This window comes from Thermobia domestica, chromosome 16, assembly GCF_964235325.1.
Source record: "Thermobia domestica chromosome 16, izTheDome1.hap1.1, whole genome shotgun sequence".
Taxonomy (NCBI): Eukaryota; Metazoa; Arthropoda; class Insecta; order Zygentoma; family Lepismatidae; genus Thermobia; species Thermobia domestica.
In genome coordinates this window covers 9,466,526-9,482,054 of record NC_137469.1, presented here as the reverse complement: position 1 = coordinate 9,482,054, position 15,529 = coordinate 9,466,526, and the positions used below count along the sequence as shown (strand labels likewise).

General features: G+C 37.4%; 1 protein-coding gene across 1 annotated transcript in view; it reads left to right on the top strand.

Annotated features, from left to right (window-relative positions):
* Positions 1-15,529, top strand: part of LOC145672905 (cytochrome P450 4C1-like) — a 323,535-nt gene that overhangs the window by 274,117 nt on the left and 33,889 nt on the right. Inside the window, exon 7 of the mRNA XM_081742106.1 lies at positions 12,741-12,825. Coding sequence (XP_081598232.1) covers positions 12,741-12,825 — 85 coding nt within the window. The remainder of the gene's footprint in view (positions 1-12,740; positions 12,826-15,529) is intronic.

Sequence of the window (15,529 nt, the reverse complement as noted above, 5' to 3'; positions counted from 1 at the left end):
TGACGCAAGCGTTTTACAAGTCAAGTCAATAGCCAATGAATGGCCAGTGATGCTATGATTCTCTACGAAGGGTTTATAGCATCGGTTGCATGTGCAACAAAAGGCAGATTGTTATGAAAGCATGCGTTTCAAGTGCAAGCGTAGAAAGCCAAAAGCCAACCACGCGCCAACTGGCAGAAAGCTTCTTGCTACCAGGACCTAGTTGAAGTTTTGTAGCCACATTTCCTGCGCGGTGTCCTTCTACTTTTTACGCCCTAATATGTTTACGATGCACTGAAGTATGAAAATGTTGCGAATCAGTGTCGACGGACAGGAGAGGGAGTGTCTGCACCCTGTGACGAAGCCTGTCCCCCTCCTCCAGACATGTTGTATAGTAATGTCGGTCAATTAATATAAAACTGCCTTTTTCGGTATACGAAAATTTGCTGAGCACCAAAATTTTTCCGCTCCCCCAGTTACCCCTCCAATAAATTAAAGCTGGCATCTTCACTATTCAGAATCTTTAGTGAGTTCTTGAGTTGAGTTGATTTTAGTTTAGCGTCCCTTTCAGCGGCGAGGCTATATGAGACGTGGACCTACTGATTAACGTGGAATCCGAACAACATGAGCTCCCGCCGGGAATCGAACCCGGGTCTCCCACGTCAAAGGCGCGTACGCTAATTTAGTGGGTTCTTGTATTAGTTTATTCTGAATTTTGCTATACAGGGTGATTCAGGAGGAATGTCACATAATTTGTGAGGTGATTCTACATGTGAAAATAAACCGAAAAAGTCCTACGAACATGTGTCCGATCGTTACGGATCTGGAGCGGGTTAAAGACTACACACATCCAAGAATGATTATGAACACAAGTGTTAATATCACTTACCGCTATTCTGTGTAGACGCTGTGGTGGACAGAGTAATGGTGGGACAGATGACTGATTCATTCTACAAGAGGTATTCAAAAGGTCCCCCATTCGTCTCAATGTATTTGTCAACGCATTGAAGGGTGTGTTACACATCAAAGATTATCTCGGCGGGCTTTAATGCGGGCAACAGCGTCGGTGATGCGAGTTACAAGTTCTTCACGTGTATCCACCTTCCTAGCGTACACATCTCCTTTTAACCAGCCTCATGAATAGAAGTCTAATGGGAATAAGTCGGGTGATCTGGGAGGCCAGTTAATTGGGTCCGCTACGACCAATCTACTATTGAGGAAATGTGTTAGTCAGACACTAAAATACTTGTCTGATACAGTGAAGCGGTGCTACATCATGATGCAGGTACATTTGTCGTCGTTACTCTAATGCCACGTCTTCCATATGTACACACTGGGTACCCTTGCAGCTGTTTCCTCTTTGCGACGTCACAGTGCTGCCATCTGTTGGAGAATCCCCATACCTCTTGTAGGATGGATCAGTGATCTGTCCCACCATTATTCTGTCCGTCACAGCACCTACAACACATTTCGGTAAGCAATATTCACATTTGTCTTCATAATCATTCATGGGTATGTGTAATCTTCAAGCCGCTCCAATTCCGAAAATCGGACACATGTTCATAGGACTTTTTCGGTTTATTTTCACATGTAGAATCACCTCATTATGTGACACTCCTCCTGAATCACCCTGTATATTACCGTTTTTGTTCTCTGGCGATAAACATTGAAACCGGAGATGGTTGATTTCTACCACTGCCGCTTTGAATAGAGAGTTAACCTGCTCGTGCAACGCCGAATCGATTACAAAACACTGCTCATCGAAATACCTTACTGTTTATGATCTGATACTGTTGTCGGATAAAACCGTTCTATAAGACTACTTAAACATGGCATAGTTTGGAAGTATAGGGGAGGAAGTATATATATATATATATATATATATATATATATAAAGATAAAATGAGGATAATTTTGGAAACGATTTACTCGGTTAGTGTTACGCACGAGACGTGATTTGGGTCAGTCTCGTCTCTAAAAGATGTCGTCAAATGTAGTTTCTCATCTCGGAAAGTGTATTTTCAATGAACTTTAAAAGTTCGTTACTGAATTCTCTACGTTTGTGTGTGTGTGTTTGTGTTTGTGTGTTATTTGCGAATTTTTCACATTTGAGCTCTCCACTGAATAGAGCATCAAAAACTATTTGAGAATATGATGGATTTTTTCCTGTCACTCTTACCGTTCTCCAGATATTGGCCAAAAAATTCGGATTTCGGGAGATTTATGGAGCCACCTAAGTCATAGAGAGATAATATTTTGCGAATTTACCAATTTTGAGCCCTTCCGTTTGATCATATGTCTTCGCAAAACAACATATCGTACAACGTTTCAACACAACTCTTAAAGAAAACGTGGAAAAAAATTTAGTACTCAAGGAAATTACAATGGGTATAGATGTATAACAAGAATTGTTTTATGGGTATAATAATGAAGAACATAGGACAACTGGTATGAAGCTTGCAGAAGTTAATAAGAAATATTAACCTTTTCCGGATCCTGGCTTTTTGGGCTATTTTTTAGACTTTCAGTCAAGCAGCTACTGTATCGTCACTATTTATCCTAGGATCATGGTTCATACCTCATTCTCTTCAGAATAGAGCTGGCTTTCGAATGGTATCACTTGCATGCTCATAACATATACCAGAAGCGGGAAAAAATGTCAAAGTGAAAATTTCGGAGGGAAAATTTTTTTTTCTCGAACTTTGGCCCCCCTGGACCCCTCCTCTGTGATCGTAACCATCAAAAAAAATCTGATAAATAGTACTTGGTATACTGAATGTGTGTGCCAAATTTCAAGTTTCTATCTTGAATAGTAAGGGCGGGATAATTTTTATAAAAAATTCCCACAATGCCCCAAAGTACCATAAAACACTATGATCTCAGGGGAAAAAAATCCTGAGACATCCCTAATTACCCTAGGACTATAATCCGCCAATCATTCTCTTCAGAATAGAACTGTCTTTCAGGCGGTACCATTCACATGTCTCCATCATGTATCTAAGGCGGGAAATTCTTGAAAAAAGGGATTTTTGGGGCAAATTTTCCCTTTTTCAACTTTTGCCCCTCTGGACCCCCCTGTTTTTACGCAGAAATCGGAAAAAAACTTCTGGTAAATACTACTCGGTGGACTGAATGTTTGTGCAAAATTTCAATCTTCTACGTGAAAAAATAGGCCCACCAGAAAAAATTCCCTACCATGCCCCACTTTTACCCTATACAGAAGTATATTTGGATAAAAATTCACTGAGATGGCCCTAATTACCCTAGAATAATAATTCGACCGTCGTTCTCTTCAGAATGGAACTGCCTTTCAGACGGTATGACTCACGTGGTCCTATCATGTAGTAAGGCGGGAAAATGACGAAAAACGGGATTTTTGGGGTAAAAATCCCTATTTTTACCCCTTTGTCCCTCTGGTTCCCCCCTGTTTTAGCACTGACATCGAAACAAAAAATCTGGTACATACTACTCCGTGGACTGAATGTTTGTGCGAAATTTCAATCTTCTACGTAGAAAAATAAGCCCGCCAAAAAATATTGAACATACGCTTAGAAAATGAGAAAACAAATTTTTGACTTATGACGTCATCACCTCCTATGTCTGGACGCAGAACGGTCTGAAACCATACGTAATGTCTTCTGCAAGGCTTCTGGACTTGGAAAACAACAACAAAAAAAAAAAACCCCGGACGATAAAGCTCAAATAGAAGAGAAATAACGCAATGTACCATGAAAAGTGCATATGGTACAAATTGTACCATAGGATCCCGAAGGGGTTAATTCTTTTCAAATTCTTTGTGGCAATGCTCTTGAAGAATTTTTTCTTTTTTTCTTTTCTTTTTTTCTTTTGGTAGTGGAAGACTTTTTCTCTCGTCTGGTATCTCATGAAACAAAATCGTGTCTCGTCTCGTAGACACCGGTATTCTCGATTTAACACCTTCATAAAATCGTGGCATTGTCATGGTAAAGCTGTCATGTATCAACGAACTTTTTTTTTTTTTCAAAAACTACAAACTGTAAATTTTGACACTTTTAGGTCTTTTACAGATTACTTTTTACACATTTTTGTATTCATTTATTAGTGAGTAGTAAAATGAATTTACAACTTTGAAAAATCATATTAATTTATTTATTTAGCCTACAGATATGGTTTTGGTGTCATTTTGTCATCAATAAACCACCATCATCATTTTAAAAACCTTATATCTAAAGAGGTTTAATGTAGTTTGCATTGGTGATGCGGGTCACATCCCTCCAAAACATCCATCCATTTCACACAAAATTCCTTACCAGCAATTCAATCAGTTTCTTTTAATTCTTGCACCATTTGTAATTTGTGTGGTTTGAGATGCAACCGTTTTCTCAACACACGCCAAACTGTCATGTGAGGGACACCCAGGTATCGAGAAGCACGCCGGGTTGATTTTGTAGCACTGTTCACAAAGCTTTGTCTCACTTGCTTTACAACGTCTTCAGACGTAAGGGGACAACCTGAAGATTTGTTGTGTTTTAGCGAACATCCAGTTTCAATAAAACACTTACGCCACTGATAAATAGTAAACCTACTGGGAGGATTTTTACCATACTTTGTACGAAAATTACGTTGCACAGTTGTAGCAGACTTGGAATCTTCAAAACAAAAACACACAGGTAGCATGCCCGGGACCAGTAAAGACAGCCATCTTTGCTACAACTGCCGCTACCGCTTGCGGTGGCTTGTTTCTGAACTAATGTACTACGTAAGTCAAAACTTGATGTATTTTGCTAAAAAAAATTACACCGAAACCATGTATGTAAGGTAAATGAATTAATCAATATGAGTTTTCCAAGTTGTAAAGCCCTTTCTGATGCCTCCTATATATATGTGGGTGGGTGGATCGGTGGGCGTGGGTGTGAACTATATATCATTTTATGTTTCTTGCAATTAAGTTAAATCTTATTAGATTTATCTTCAAGTGTATATAATATTCCTTTATTGGGATGGGAACCGCTGTGAGAACTTTCGGTCTAAAGCCCTACGAACATCTAAACATCATTGCGCTGGGCACCATCCTGTTGAAATGTCACGTTTGGTTGCAAAGGAAGTAGCTGTACGAAAGCAAAGTGTTCAAGCATGTCGAAATAAATGGGACCAGTTATTGTGTGCTCCAAGAAGAAAATGGTCCGATAATTCTGTCGCCTTCCAAAGCACACCACATATTCATGTTCACGCTGTCTCTGACATATTCATGAACAACTATGGGGTTCGGAACCCCAAATGCGCCCATTGTGACCATTCATCTTGCCTGATGTGTGGAAGGTTGCCTCATCACTGAAAATCACCCTCGATAAGTAATCGGGATCATCCTCGATCCGTTCCAAAATTTCCATTGCCAACCTGGTTTGTTTTGGTTGGTAATCGATTCAAACGGTTTGCACCTTATATGCATACAAACGCACTCTTTTATGAAGCAACATGACATTCTGCGAACTGACTTTGTTGGGCTTCTAGTGAAGGCCTCCCTGACCTCATCCACAGTTTCCTCAGATATTCGTGCTTTTCCGAGCCAGGCTGTCGGTTGATACTCCCCGTGGCTAAAAATTTCTCAAACCATGTTTTAATGGTCTTGACGTCTGATGGGTCCCGTTGGTACTTTCGCCTGAAGTTCCTTTGCACTGTAATTGGTGATTTAGTCTCAACCAACCACACCACACACTGCGCTCTCTCTTGTGCTGTTGTCATCTTTGTTCATGTACACCTGCAACAAATGGCAAAAAATTTATATAAACTTTGTTACTAAATACCTGTAACAAATAACAACAATTAACAATCAATAACAAAAAAAAAAAGAAAACTATTTGAGTTGCTCTTCATGATGCCGCAAACCTTTATTCTCTGGCACTAATTGTTTCCATGCAATTAAAATTTGTAATCAGGGAGGTTTCATTTGGACACTCTGTATATCTTTATGTTTAGTGTTGCTAATGTCTAAGTAACATGAGATTAAGTATTATTCAAGTGCCTCATAAATTAACTGATTTTTTTTAAATCGCCTCATTGCGTATAAAACAGGATATATAAATTTTGTTTCAATCTCCCGCCAGTTTCTTACTTTTGTCTGTTTGTATTCCTTGGAATTACTACTTCTTATGTTCTGTTCAATGCGTAGATGTGTAATATTTTTGGTTAATGTCACGCAGCATAAGTCCAGAAAAGGGGTGGAAACTGTGCACGAAGATGAAACTGTGTTTTTTGGATAAAACCTGTGACCAAGGTATTTCTTCTGAGCTCAGTCAGACTGTAACATTTACTGCGGGACGTGGAAACTTTATAAACAATAGCACAACATGGAATTGCTGTTTTGTGCGTTGTTGTTTAAAGACGATTTTGCGAATGGCTGGTGCAATAATCCATTGCCGTGTAAAAACACGCGATAAAATACTGCAAAAGTAGCATTTTGGGGACACTGTGTGAATTTGCAATTAATAACTTATCCTGACGTCATGCGCCAGTACTACTGGTCACGACATGACATGAAAATCGTCATATCTATTCTCAAACAGTAGACGATCTTGTTAAGATGGTGAAAAGCTTACTGAAATTTGGATAAAGGCATCCAAACGGACTATTAACGGAAACAACAGACCAAATGGACTACTACAACAAGTGTCGGTCAGTTGAGAAATTACTTAAACATATGGACGTAAAACAGAAGGCAGCTCGCAAGGAATTTGTACGAAATGCGGAAACCTTTCACTTTCACATCACGGTTTATTAAGTGTAGACCGAGAGGCGTGATAAAGAAGATAAAGAAGTCAGGTGAAGTCAGATGAAGAAAAATGATGAAGTCAGGTGAGGACATCGCCAACATCAAACATCATCTTCTGGTGATGCTGAGGAAGGGTGTTACATAACTAGATTAACCATTCCACCAGTTAGGACATTTGCGGATATACTATGTTTTTGTATAGAGGAGGAGAGCTAGGTAATCAACAGTTGGACTAGATGATGATTTTAGAGCTAGAATCTCAACTTAGACGTGCAGAAATACTTGGGCGAGAAACTTCATCTCAAGCAATGAATTTGTTGCAGGCCAGATTCGGCATTTGACCATTTGACCATTTATGAACGAATTGCATTTACAGAAATATTATCACGCGTTAAGGAAAAACTTGACAAAGAAAGAGTTGATATCATTTAGAAGGTGTAGGAGCCTCAGTGAGTCAAGTCATGTAGACAAGACATCATCATTTTCCTTTAATGAAATGTAATAATCAAAATCTTTGCTATCCCACATATCACTTCTCTGTTTACAACAATCGATCAACGCAAGAGCTCCTTCTCGCGACCGTTCCGTGGCGGAAACATCGAAAAGATTGGTATACATATTGGTGTCACGCATGTATGTACGGAAAGCGTCCAGACCAGCGCATCCCGTAACACTTAAGGTTGGTGTAAAGGGACAAGCTTTGCCGATAGATATCACTAGAATCTTCGTATTTCTCTGATGTATTTTTTACCTTTCACGAAAATTCATGATTTTTCTTACAAGTTCCAGCCTAGAGACTTTAAATTTCTAGAGAAGGAACTTCATAACCTATCAAAGGCAACAATCCGTGCCGATTTGTTATTTAGAATTTTCTTCATTGTTGAAACAGTTATATTGTTAAAGGTTTCGATATCCATTTTAACAATCAAGCCATTTCAACAATGAAGAAAATTCTAAATAAAAAATCGGCACTGATTGTTGATTTCCATAGGTCATGAAGTTTCTTCTCTAAAACTTTGAAGTCTGTAGGCTGAAATTTATAAGAGAAATCGTGAATTTTCGTGAAAGGTAAAAAATACATGAGAGAGGTACGAAGACTGTAGTGCCACATGTCGGCAAAACTAGTCCCTTTAAACCAATCTTAACACTCCTTTGATGCGACGAGGAGAGACCAACTCCACTCGAAACACAACCGCACAGAACATCGTACCATGATTTGTTACGGTGTTATGTGAGCGTGCATTTAATTAAAAGTGGTCGTACATGTATCAGTATAACATGTGCTGTGCAACGTTTATTACGGGCATATGTTACACGTCTGCGCGCACCTTTAGAGCTTAAACACTGATTAATACATGATTCATAGTATAAGAACTATAAATTTATATATATATATATATATATATATATATATATATATATATATATATATATATATATATATATATATATATATATATATATATAACACTATACATTGAGAACTATAGATGAAATTAAGAGGCCTAATCCCTGCGAAATTAAAATACCGCTAATTTTACAGAAATTACGTGATATCTTCAAACAGATAAAATATAATTGAAATGTGGAACAAGAGCAACAATATTACTTTGCATGACGTATCGTTATCACGAGTCACCTGGTAGGCGTTTCCGTTTGCAATCATTTAAAAACGCGAAAATAAATACCAATTTTCTAAATGGCTGGAAATCAAAAGCACAGTGAGTCGTGAAATAGAGACCGGATGTTTAGGTATTAAAAATCTGGAAAATAGACAAGCAAATAGAGACTTAAAATTAAAAAAAAAAAATAGGCATTAAAATAACTCGAAATAATGAAGATAAATACTCAATACAATTAAAAAATAAATTCAGGTCATAGATAATGTTCAAAGAATATAGAAACATACCTATTTTCTATTATCTTGTTTTACTGTGTATAGAAAAACGAAGCTTGACGTGTATTCCATGTATATCTGGTTAATGCATTCTATACAGCACTTTATCACTACGGATAACAGTCCAAATTTTATACACTTTATCAGTACACCCAGCAGTCCAAAGTTTTACAGCACTTAATCAGTACACATAGCAGTCCAAAGTTTAACGGCATCTTATTACTACCTAGGTAGTAACAGCACTTATACATTGAGAAAAAATGTAGGTGGCGTACTTAAAAAGATAGGTTACATGCATAATTCCTGTAGTTTTTGGACTTAACGTACAGCAGACGTATAACTGAAAACGCATGTGTTATAATACTTTCTGTATAAGTGTTTAATCTGTACGTACTTTCCGTGTGAAACAACATAGGCGGTCAGGATCTCATACAAATGGACGTATATAACATATAGCTGACGAAGGTAACATACATATAGGTATGTAATATAAGGAAGATTGTTAGATATCAGGCATCCTGCAATGGCATGAATTAACATTTAAGGGTAGTGCCTATGTATATACATAGGATAACGTATGCTCTGTACTGATTTCTGTAGTAGGATTACGTATATTTGTACCTAGGTACAATATACCGCTGTCCGGAGAACGAATATTTCTCATTGCATTTCTCGGAAGAGGCACAATCCTTTCTTGAAACACTAAATAATATATTCTTCCCAATAAAGTCTTATTTTGAAGAAAATGCCTAGAATAGGCGACATTAGGCACTATAGCAATTATTTAAGCAGGAAGGGGCGAGATAGGCAAAATAAAATTGGCTTAAATTGAAACTATAGCCCCCTATATAAACTTTAAAATGTCATTTTTGATCATATTATTAATATTAATGAATAGGCATTTTGCCTAACATCTAGTCTCTATCACTTGTGAAATAATATTGTCTAGCGAGCTCTTGTTCCACTTTTTGATTATCTTTTTATGTATTTAAAGATATCACATAAGTACTGTAAAATTAGCTGTATTTTAATTTCGGCGTGATGGGCCTCTAGGGCATAAAAATAGAGCTGATTCAGCTAGACAGTTGAAACTGATACATAATTTCTCCCATAGATGGCACCCTATTCCATGAGTAGCTTATTACTAGGGCCCGGATAATTATGTACTAAAAACAATGAAAATATGTACATATATATGCACATAAAATCTCAAAAATATGTAATAAAACCCTTCGAAAAGAGCAAAATATGTAAAATGAAAATACCAGCATTTTCTATTACGTTTTCTACATTTAATGAGGTAAATACAATATTTATTCAATTACAATGTTTACTACCTGTTAGTTTTCCAGCATGATCTCCGCAACACTAAGAAACAGAATGAGTTTCAAATTTTCAGTCAGAAAACTTATTTTGTTATTGCGTATAAAAGAGTTTCTATGCACTAAATGGTCGTTTCACTCCACACAAAGTCTTGGTGCATATTTATACTTTTCAGGAATCATCCAAAGATCTTCAACTGTACATTACGGAAGAATTCTAGAACACTGGCCCACCTACCTGTACAAGGATACTAACCTAACCTCTCTAATTAATCTTAATTAACCTTATTTAGGAAGGAATTTTTACGAAAACTTTGTGCCATTGTACTTCTAATGGGCGTCCAGCGTTATAGGACCTTCCCGTACTTTACACAATCAAAACATTTTAGTAAAAAATATCGTGAAGAACAAAACATTCTCAATTAGTCTTTTCACTATTTCAACAGACGATCTCCGTAACAGTAAGGAACGAAAATGTGTTTCAAATTTTCAAACACAAAACCTCTCCTGTTATCACGCAACAGAGCTTTGTATTGACTAAACGATCGTTGAACATCACACGAAGTAATTGGTGCATACTTAAACTTGCACAAATCAGAAGGTGTGTATTCAATTGCCACGACATCGGATTTAGCTTCACTTAACACTCCACTAATAGCACAGATTGTCTTATAGCCTGGATTTTTCTCCAAAACGAAAGTCATCTTCTTATTCCCTGCATCCCCAACCGATCCTTTCACACCTACCAGAGAAACAAGTGTTGAGCGAACAATTTCAAGATTGTCTGAAAGCCTAGATGATGATTTCTCCAAGGATTCAATAGTACTACTGAGACACGAAAAATTGCTCTGAATGTAGGCAATATCACGCTTCAACTTCCCGTCATCAAACATTTGTTTCGCTATTTCTATGGAAGATGCATCTTCAGAATCAAAATGTAACACTTGTTTCACTGCATCAAAGTTCGTAGCATAGTAACACACAGCATCAATCCAGTTTCCCCACCTCGTTAGTACCGGCTGAGGAGGAAGAGGTAGTTCAGGGAACAGTTCTTTAAATTTCTCAACTCTACTGGGAGCCTTCAAAAATACCTTCTATGTATTTAAAATTAATGCATCCACATGTGAAAATCTAGAACGAACAAATTCTGCAACACGATGAAATGCGTGGGCAAGACAAGTTAGATGTAACAGCTTCGGATACAATACTTGCAAAGCTTCTGCGGCTTTGCACATGTACGGTGCTGCATCAGTCACTAGAAGGAAGACATTGTTATGCTTGATACCATCAGGCCACATAAGTCCCATAGCATCATTAAAGAGTTTTGCAATGGCTTGATGGTTGCATCGCGGCAACAAATCACTAGTTAACAGGATAGGCTTGCTGACTTCATTATCTTTCAACAAACCTACTACAACATTACCAACATGTCGCCCCTCTACATCAGTTGTTTCGTCAATTGACACCCAAATAGGACCATCACCGATTTCCCCACGAATAGAGTTCATTGTTTCCACATATAAATCAGGCACGTAATGCTTTCTGATTGTAGATTTATCTGGAACTGTTTCGTGTGTGTATTGTTGCAGAAATTCACGAAGTACTGTATTGTTTAGTTTCCAAATAGGGATATCAGCACATACCATAGCACGGCACAGATCACTTGAAAACTGAGACTTCCGTGGCCCTGGACTACTTTGAGCTTGAGATTCAGTTACTAGCAACTGCTTTTGTGGTTTAGGTTTTGAAGCTCGGGTCTGATGGCGTGATGTGGATATGTGTTGCACAACTTCGGAACGTTGAGCGCATGAGACACCCTTCTCACAAACCTGGCAATAAAGCACTTTTCCATCGGCGGAAAAAAGCTCCAATTCTTCCGTGAAATGCTTAAGTCTTATTGACAACGGAGTTTTGTCCTTTGGCATCTTGGAAACAGAATTTGCTGACAGCACAGGAGATTAAATATTCGATAAAATAGCTCACACTTTCCCTACAGCATGCGTTGTGACGGCAGGCGCTTCACTTTTGTCAATCAAGAGTTCAGTGTTACCAATTGCGTGAATGCAAACTTCCCCATCTGATTTAATATTTTTCGAAGAAGGAAAATATTAGTGGGGCGTGTTTGCGACAACAACACGATAGGCAATCGTAAAACCGCGTCGCAATAGTAATTCGATCGAATTATTAATCTCACGTAAGGATGTGAGCGCTAGTACCGCGACCGAGAGTGTACGATTGCTAATCAAACACGGTTGTGTCCAACTCTCCCTACCAATCCACCAAACTACGCTTCAATACTATTTTAAAAGGGTGTAACGCAGTGAAACAATAAATAAATAAATAATAAAAATTAAAAATAAAGCAACCACTTTAAATTCAAAGAGAGATGAGTGTTTTCTTCTTTTCAAAGTCTATTGTTGAACAGCTTTTGTATGAAAAATCCCTATAAAACATGAAAATATCAAGAAATATGTAAAATTATGTGCTCATGAATAAAATATGTAATTATATGTACATAAGTGTAAAATATGTAAATATATGTACTTTCAAATGGGTGTTTTTAGGCACTATGGGTCACAAATGACATTATTACACTGATTTGGTATAAAAATATAACCCCTACAAAAATATGTAATTAAATAATTATCCGGGCCCTACTTATTACGAACAGTGTAATATTTCAATATCATTCCGGAAAGTTTTGGAAATACTCTCGTATTTGCCCACTGCTAAGATTTCCTAAGATTTTCTTATTGTGTTTCATTTACTTCTTCTCTTATTTCTTATCCTACAGGTACTGCAAGAACGCAAAAGAAAGATCAGAGAAGAGAAAGCTAGGATAGAAATGAATATGGTAGAAAGACGTGGAGATGAAGTAGGTAAGAAAAATAGTATCTCTGTTTTTTTCTTAGTAATACTATTCGGAAGAAATAGCATTTGATTTGTCAACTTTTTTCTTAATCTCTTAAAATTAATTTTAATACGTATGTATGAGGGCCACTTCATAAATAAATGCACATTTTATCGACATTAATGTATGAATGATGCAATCGCGGTAAAAACCTTGCATCATTTTAACTTCGGAGCATAATGCAACAATACATGCGCTTGTAAACTCTCCTAGTCTACATATCTTGGCTGTGACAAGTGTAGGACATGTAGACTGCAATTGTTTCTGGTATTAAGTCGATGTCTGTTAGCGATCAGAGGTTATACATTAAGGTTGAAACTTGACGTGGCAAAAATAGAAAAAAAAAAAAGAAAAGACATAGATGCAAAGTGCTTTACGTCAAATTTGCATAAACAGTGGACCCTCAGAGCCTGACACTAAAGATAATTCAAAATTTACCAATTTTATTTTGTTTGTTTTTCATTAGTGAAAGGCGATACTGAAATGCAATTTACCACAATAATAGATAATGTTATTCTACATCAGAATATAAGAACCTGAAAATTTTTCAGTGTTGCCATTTATAGAATTTACACTGTTGCCAGAATAATATTTTCCTCAAAAATCTAAGTTAAGGCACCGACTACAGGAACGAACTCAACTGCATTTGATTACGTTTCGTGTTGTTTTTGTATCCTGTGAACTAAATTTTAAATAACACTATTATTTAAATTTAATATCTGTTTGTTAAAACTATTTTGTTTATTACAAATTACAAACTAAATACAACTATTATTTAAAAAGTAGTTCTCAGGATTCCAAGACAACTTGATAGTTAATCAAATACAGTTGACTTCATTTCTCTAGTCGCTGCCTGAACGTAGATTTTTGGGAAAATGTTATTCTGGCAACACTGCAATTTCTATCGATAGCAACACTGACAATTCTTCAGGCTCATATTTTCTGTTGTAGAATAGCATTATCTATGATTGTGATAAGTTACATTTCATTATCTCCTTTCACTCATGAAAAACAAGCAAAAGAAAAATGGTAAATGTTGTCTTAATTTTAGTATGTCATGCTCTTAACACAAATTCTCCATGGACTCTCATTTTTGTAATTGTTCTATGAGCGTAAACAATGATGCAAAACCAGAAAGGTTGAAATCAACCGATGAATGAGGAACACAATAAAAGGTCAAACACGTTATTTTTGCTTATGATTACCAAGGAATCATCATAAAAAAAAAAAAAAAAAAAAAAAAAAAAAAAAAAAAAAAAACAGAACTCCACCTGAAAGAAGTTTCACAGCAGTATACAATCGCTACTTCTTCCAAAAACTGTGCAGAAAAAGGCAGGAAACAAAGTCTCAGTTGCTTGAAGGTGGGGAACTCATTGCCCGTGACAACGCTCGCCCGCACTTTGGGAATGACGTGTCGAATATGTTTCGAGGGGGTGCGGTGGCTCAGTGGTAGAGCGTTCACCTCCGGTGCTTGGGATCCCTGGTTCCATCCCAGCTCGCGTCGTGTGGACTTTGTGGTGCACAAACACCGTGCTCGTGGGTTTTCTCGGTGTTCTCCCGTTTCCTCCCACTTTCTTCATTTCACTCATCTCTCATCATCACCATCTCCTTTAGCCTAACTGGCATAAAACGTGGGGCGTAAAACTTAAAGATTTCATTTCATTTCATTTTCGAATATGTTTCGAATGTATTACCTCTTGCACCATAAACCACGGACACGAGTTCACCAAGCCTTGGTCTATTTCCAAAGTTGAAACAACCTATACACAGACATCCTTTTCCATCTGTAGAAAACCTCTTTCCCCGTTAAGGGGAGTTATTTGGAAAATGAACCAAAATGGCGTATTGGATGGAATACTGAAGCTTATTGGACGTTGGGACTCAGTCATTGAGAAGCTAGGAGGCTACATTGAAGGTTTGTAAAGAGAAACCGAAAAAAAAAAAGACATGTAAATAAACACCTGGTAGATTCACGTATACATTACGTGAAGAAATTTAGTCCGTATGGAGCGATATTTTTTTGAATTATTTAAACCGAGAGTGGTAGTAGATTTATAGTACTTCAGAATTTAATAGACAGATTAGAGTACAGATGGAATATCTTGTTGAGGTGTTTAACTGATTACAGAAAACCGCTTCTCCCTGTCTATTACTATCTTTATTCTATAACGATTCACCGTTTTAAAAAACGAGTGTTTGGTTTCCCCCACTTCCGTTTTGAATAGAGGATTAAGAGAGAAGATGGTAACTATTCATAGAATGCTAAATTGATTCTAAGAAAAACTTCTTGCTATCTGCTATTGCGTTTGTTCTATGTAGGCCAATATTGAATCCGGAAGTTTTAATACATTCTACCACTTCCGGTTTCAGTAGAGAGTTATGGATGGAGTGGTAATGTATTTCTGGATGCTTAATTGATTGGAGAAACAACATTCTCTCCTCTCTATATGGGGCAGGGGCGGATCCAGGAAAGACTTATGGGGGGCGGTGGGTTGTAATACTGCTACTTATAAGAGTTACTTTTAAGATCTCCAAACTCTGGGATGGGTTTTATTTATATATAAAATAAGAAAGTTTCCTCTTCTGGGGTTGGCGATCACCCCCTGGATCCGCCCCTGCTATGGGGGCACGCTGGCTCATTGGTGCGTGATTTCCCTGGTTCGATCCCCGGA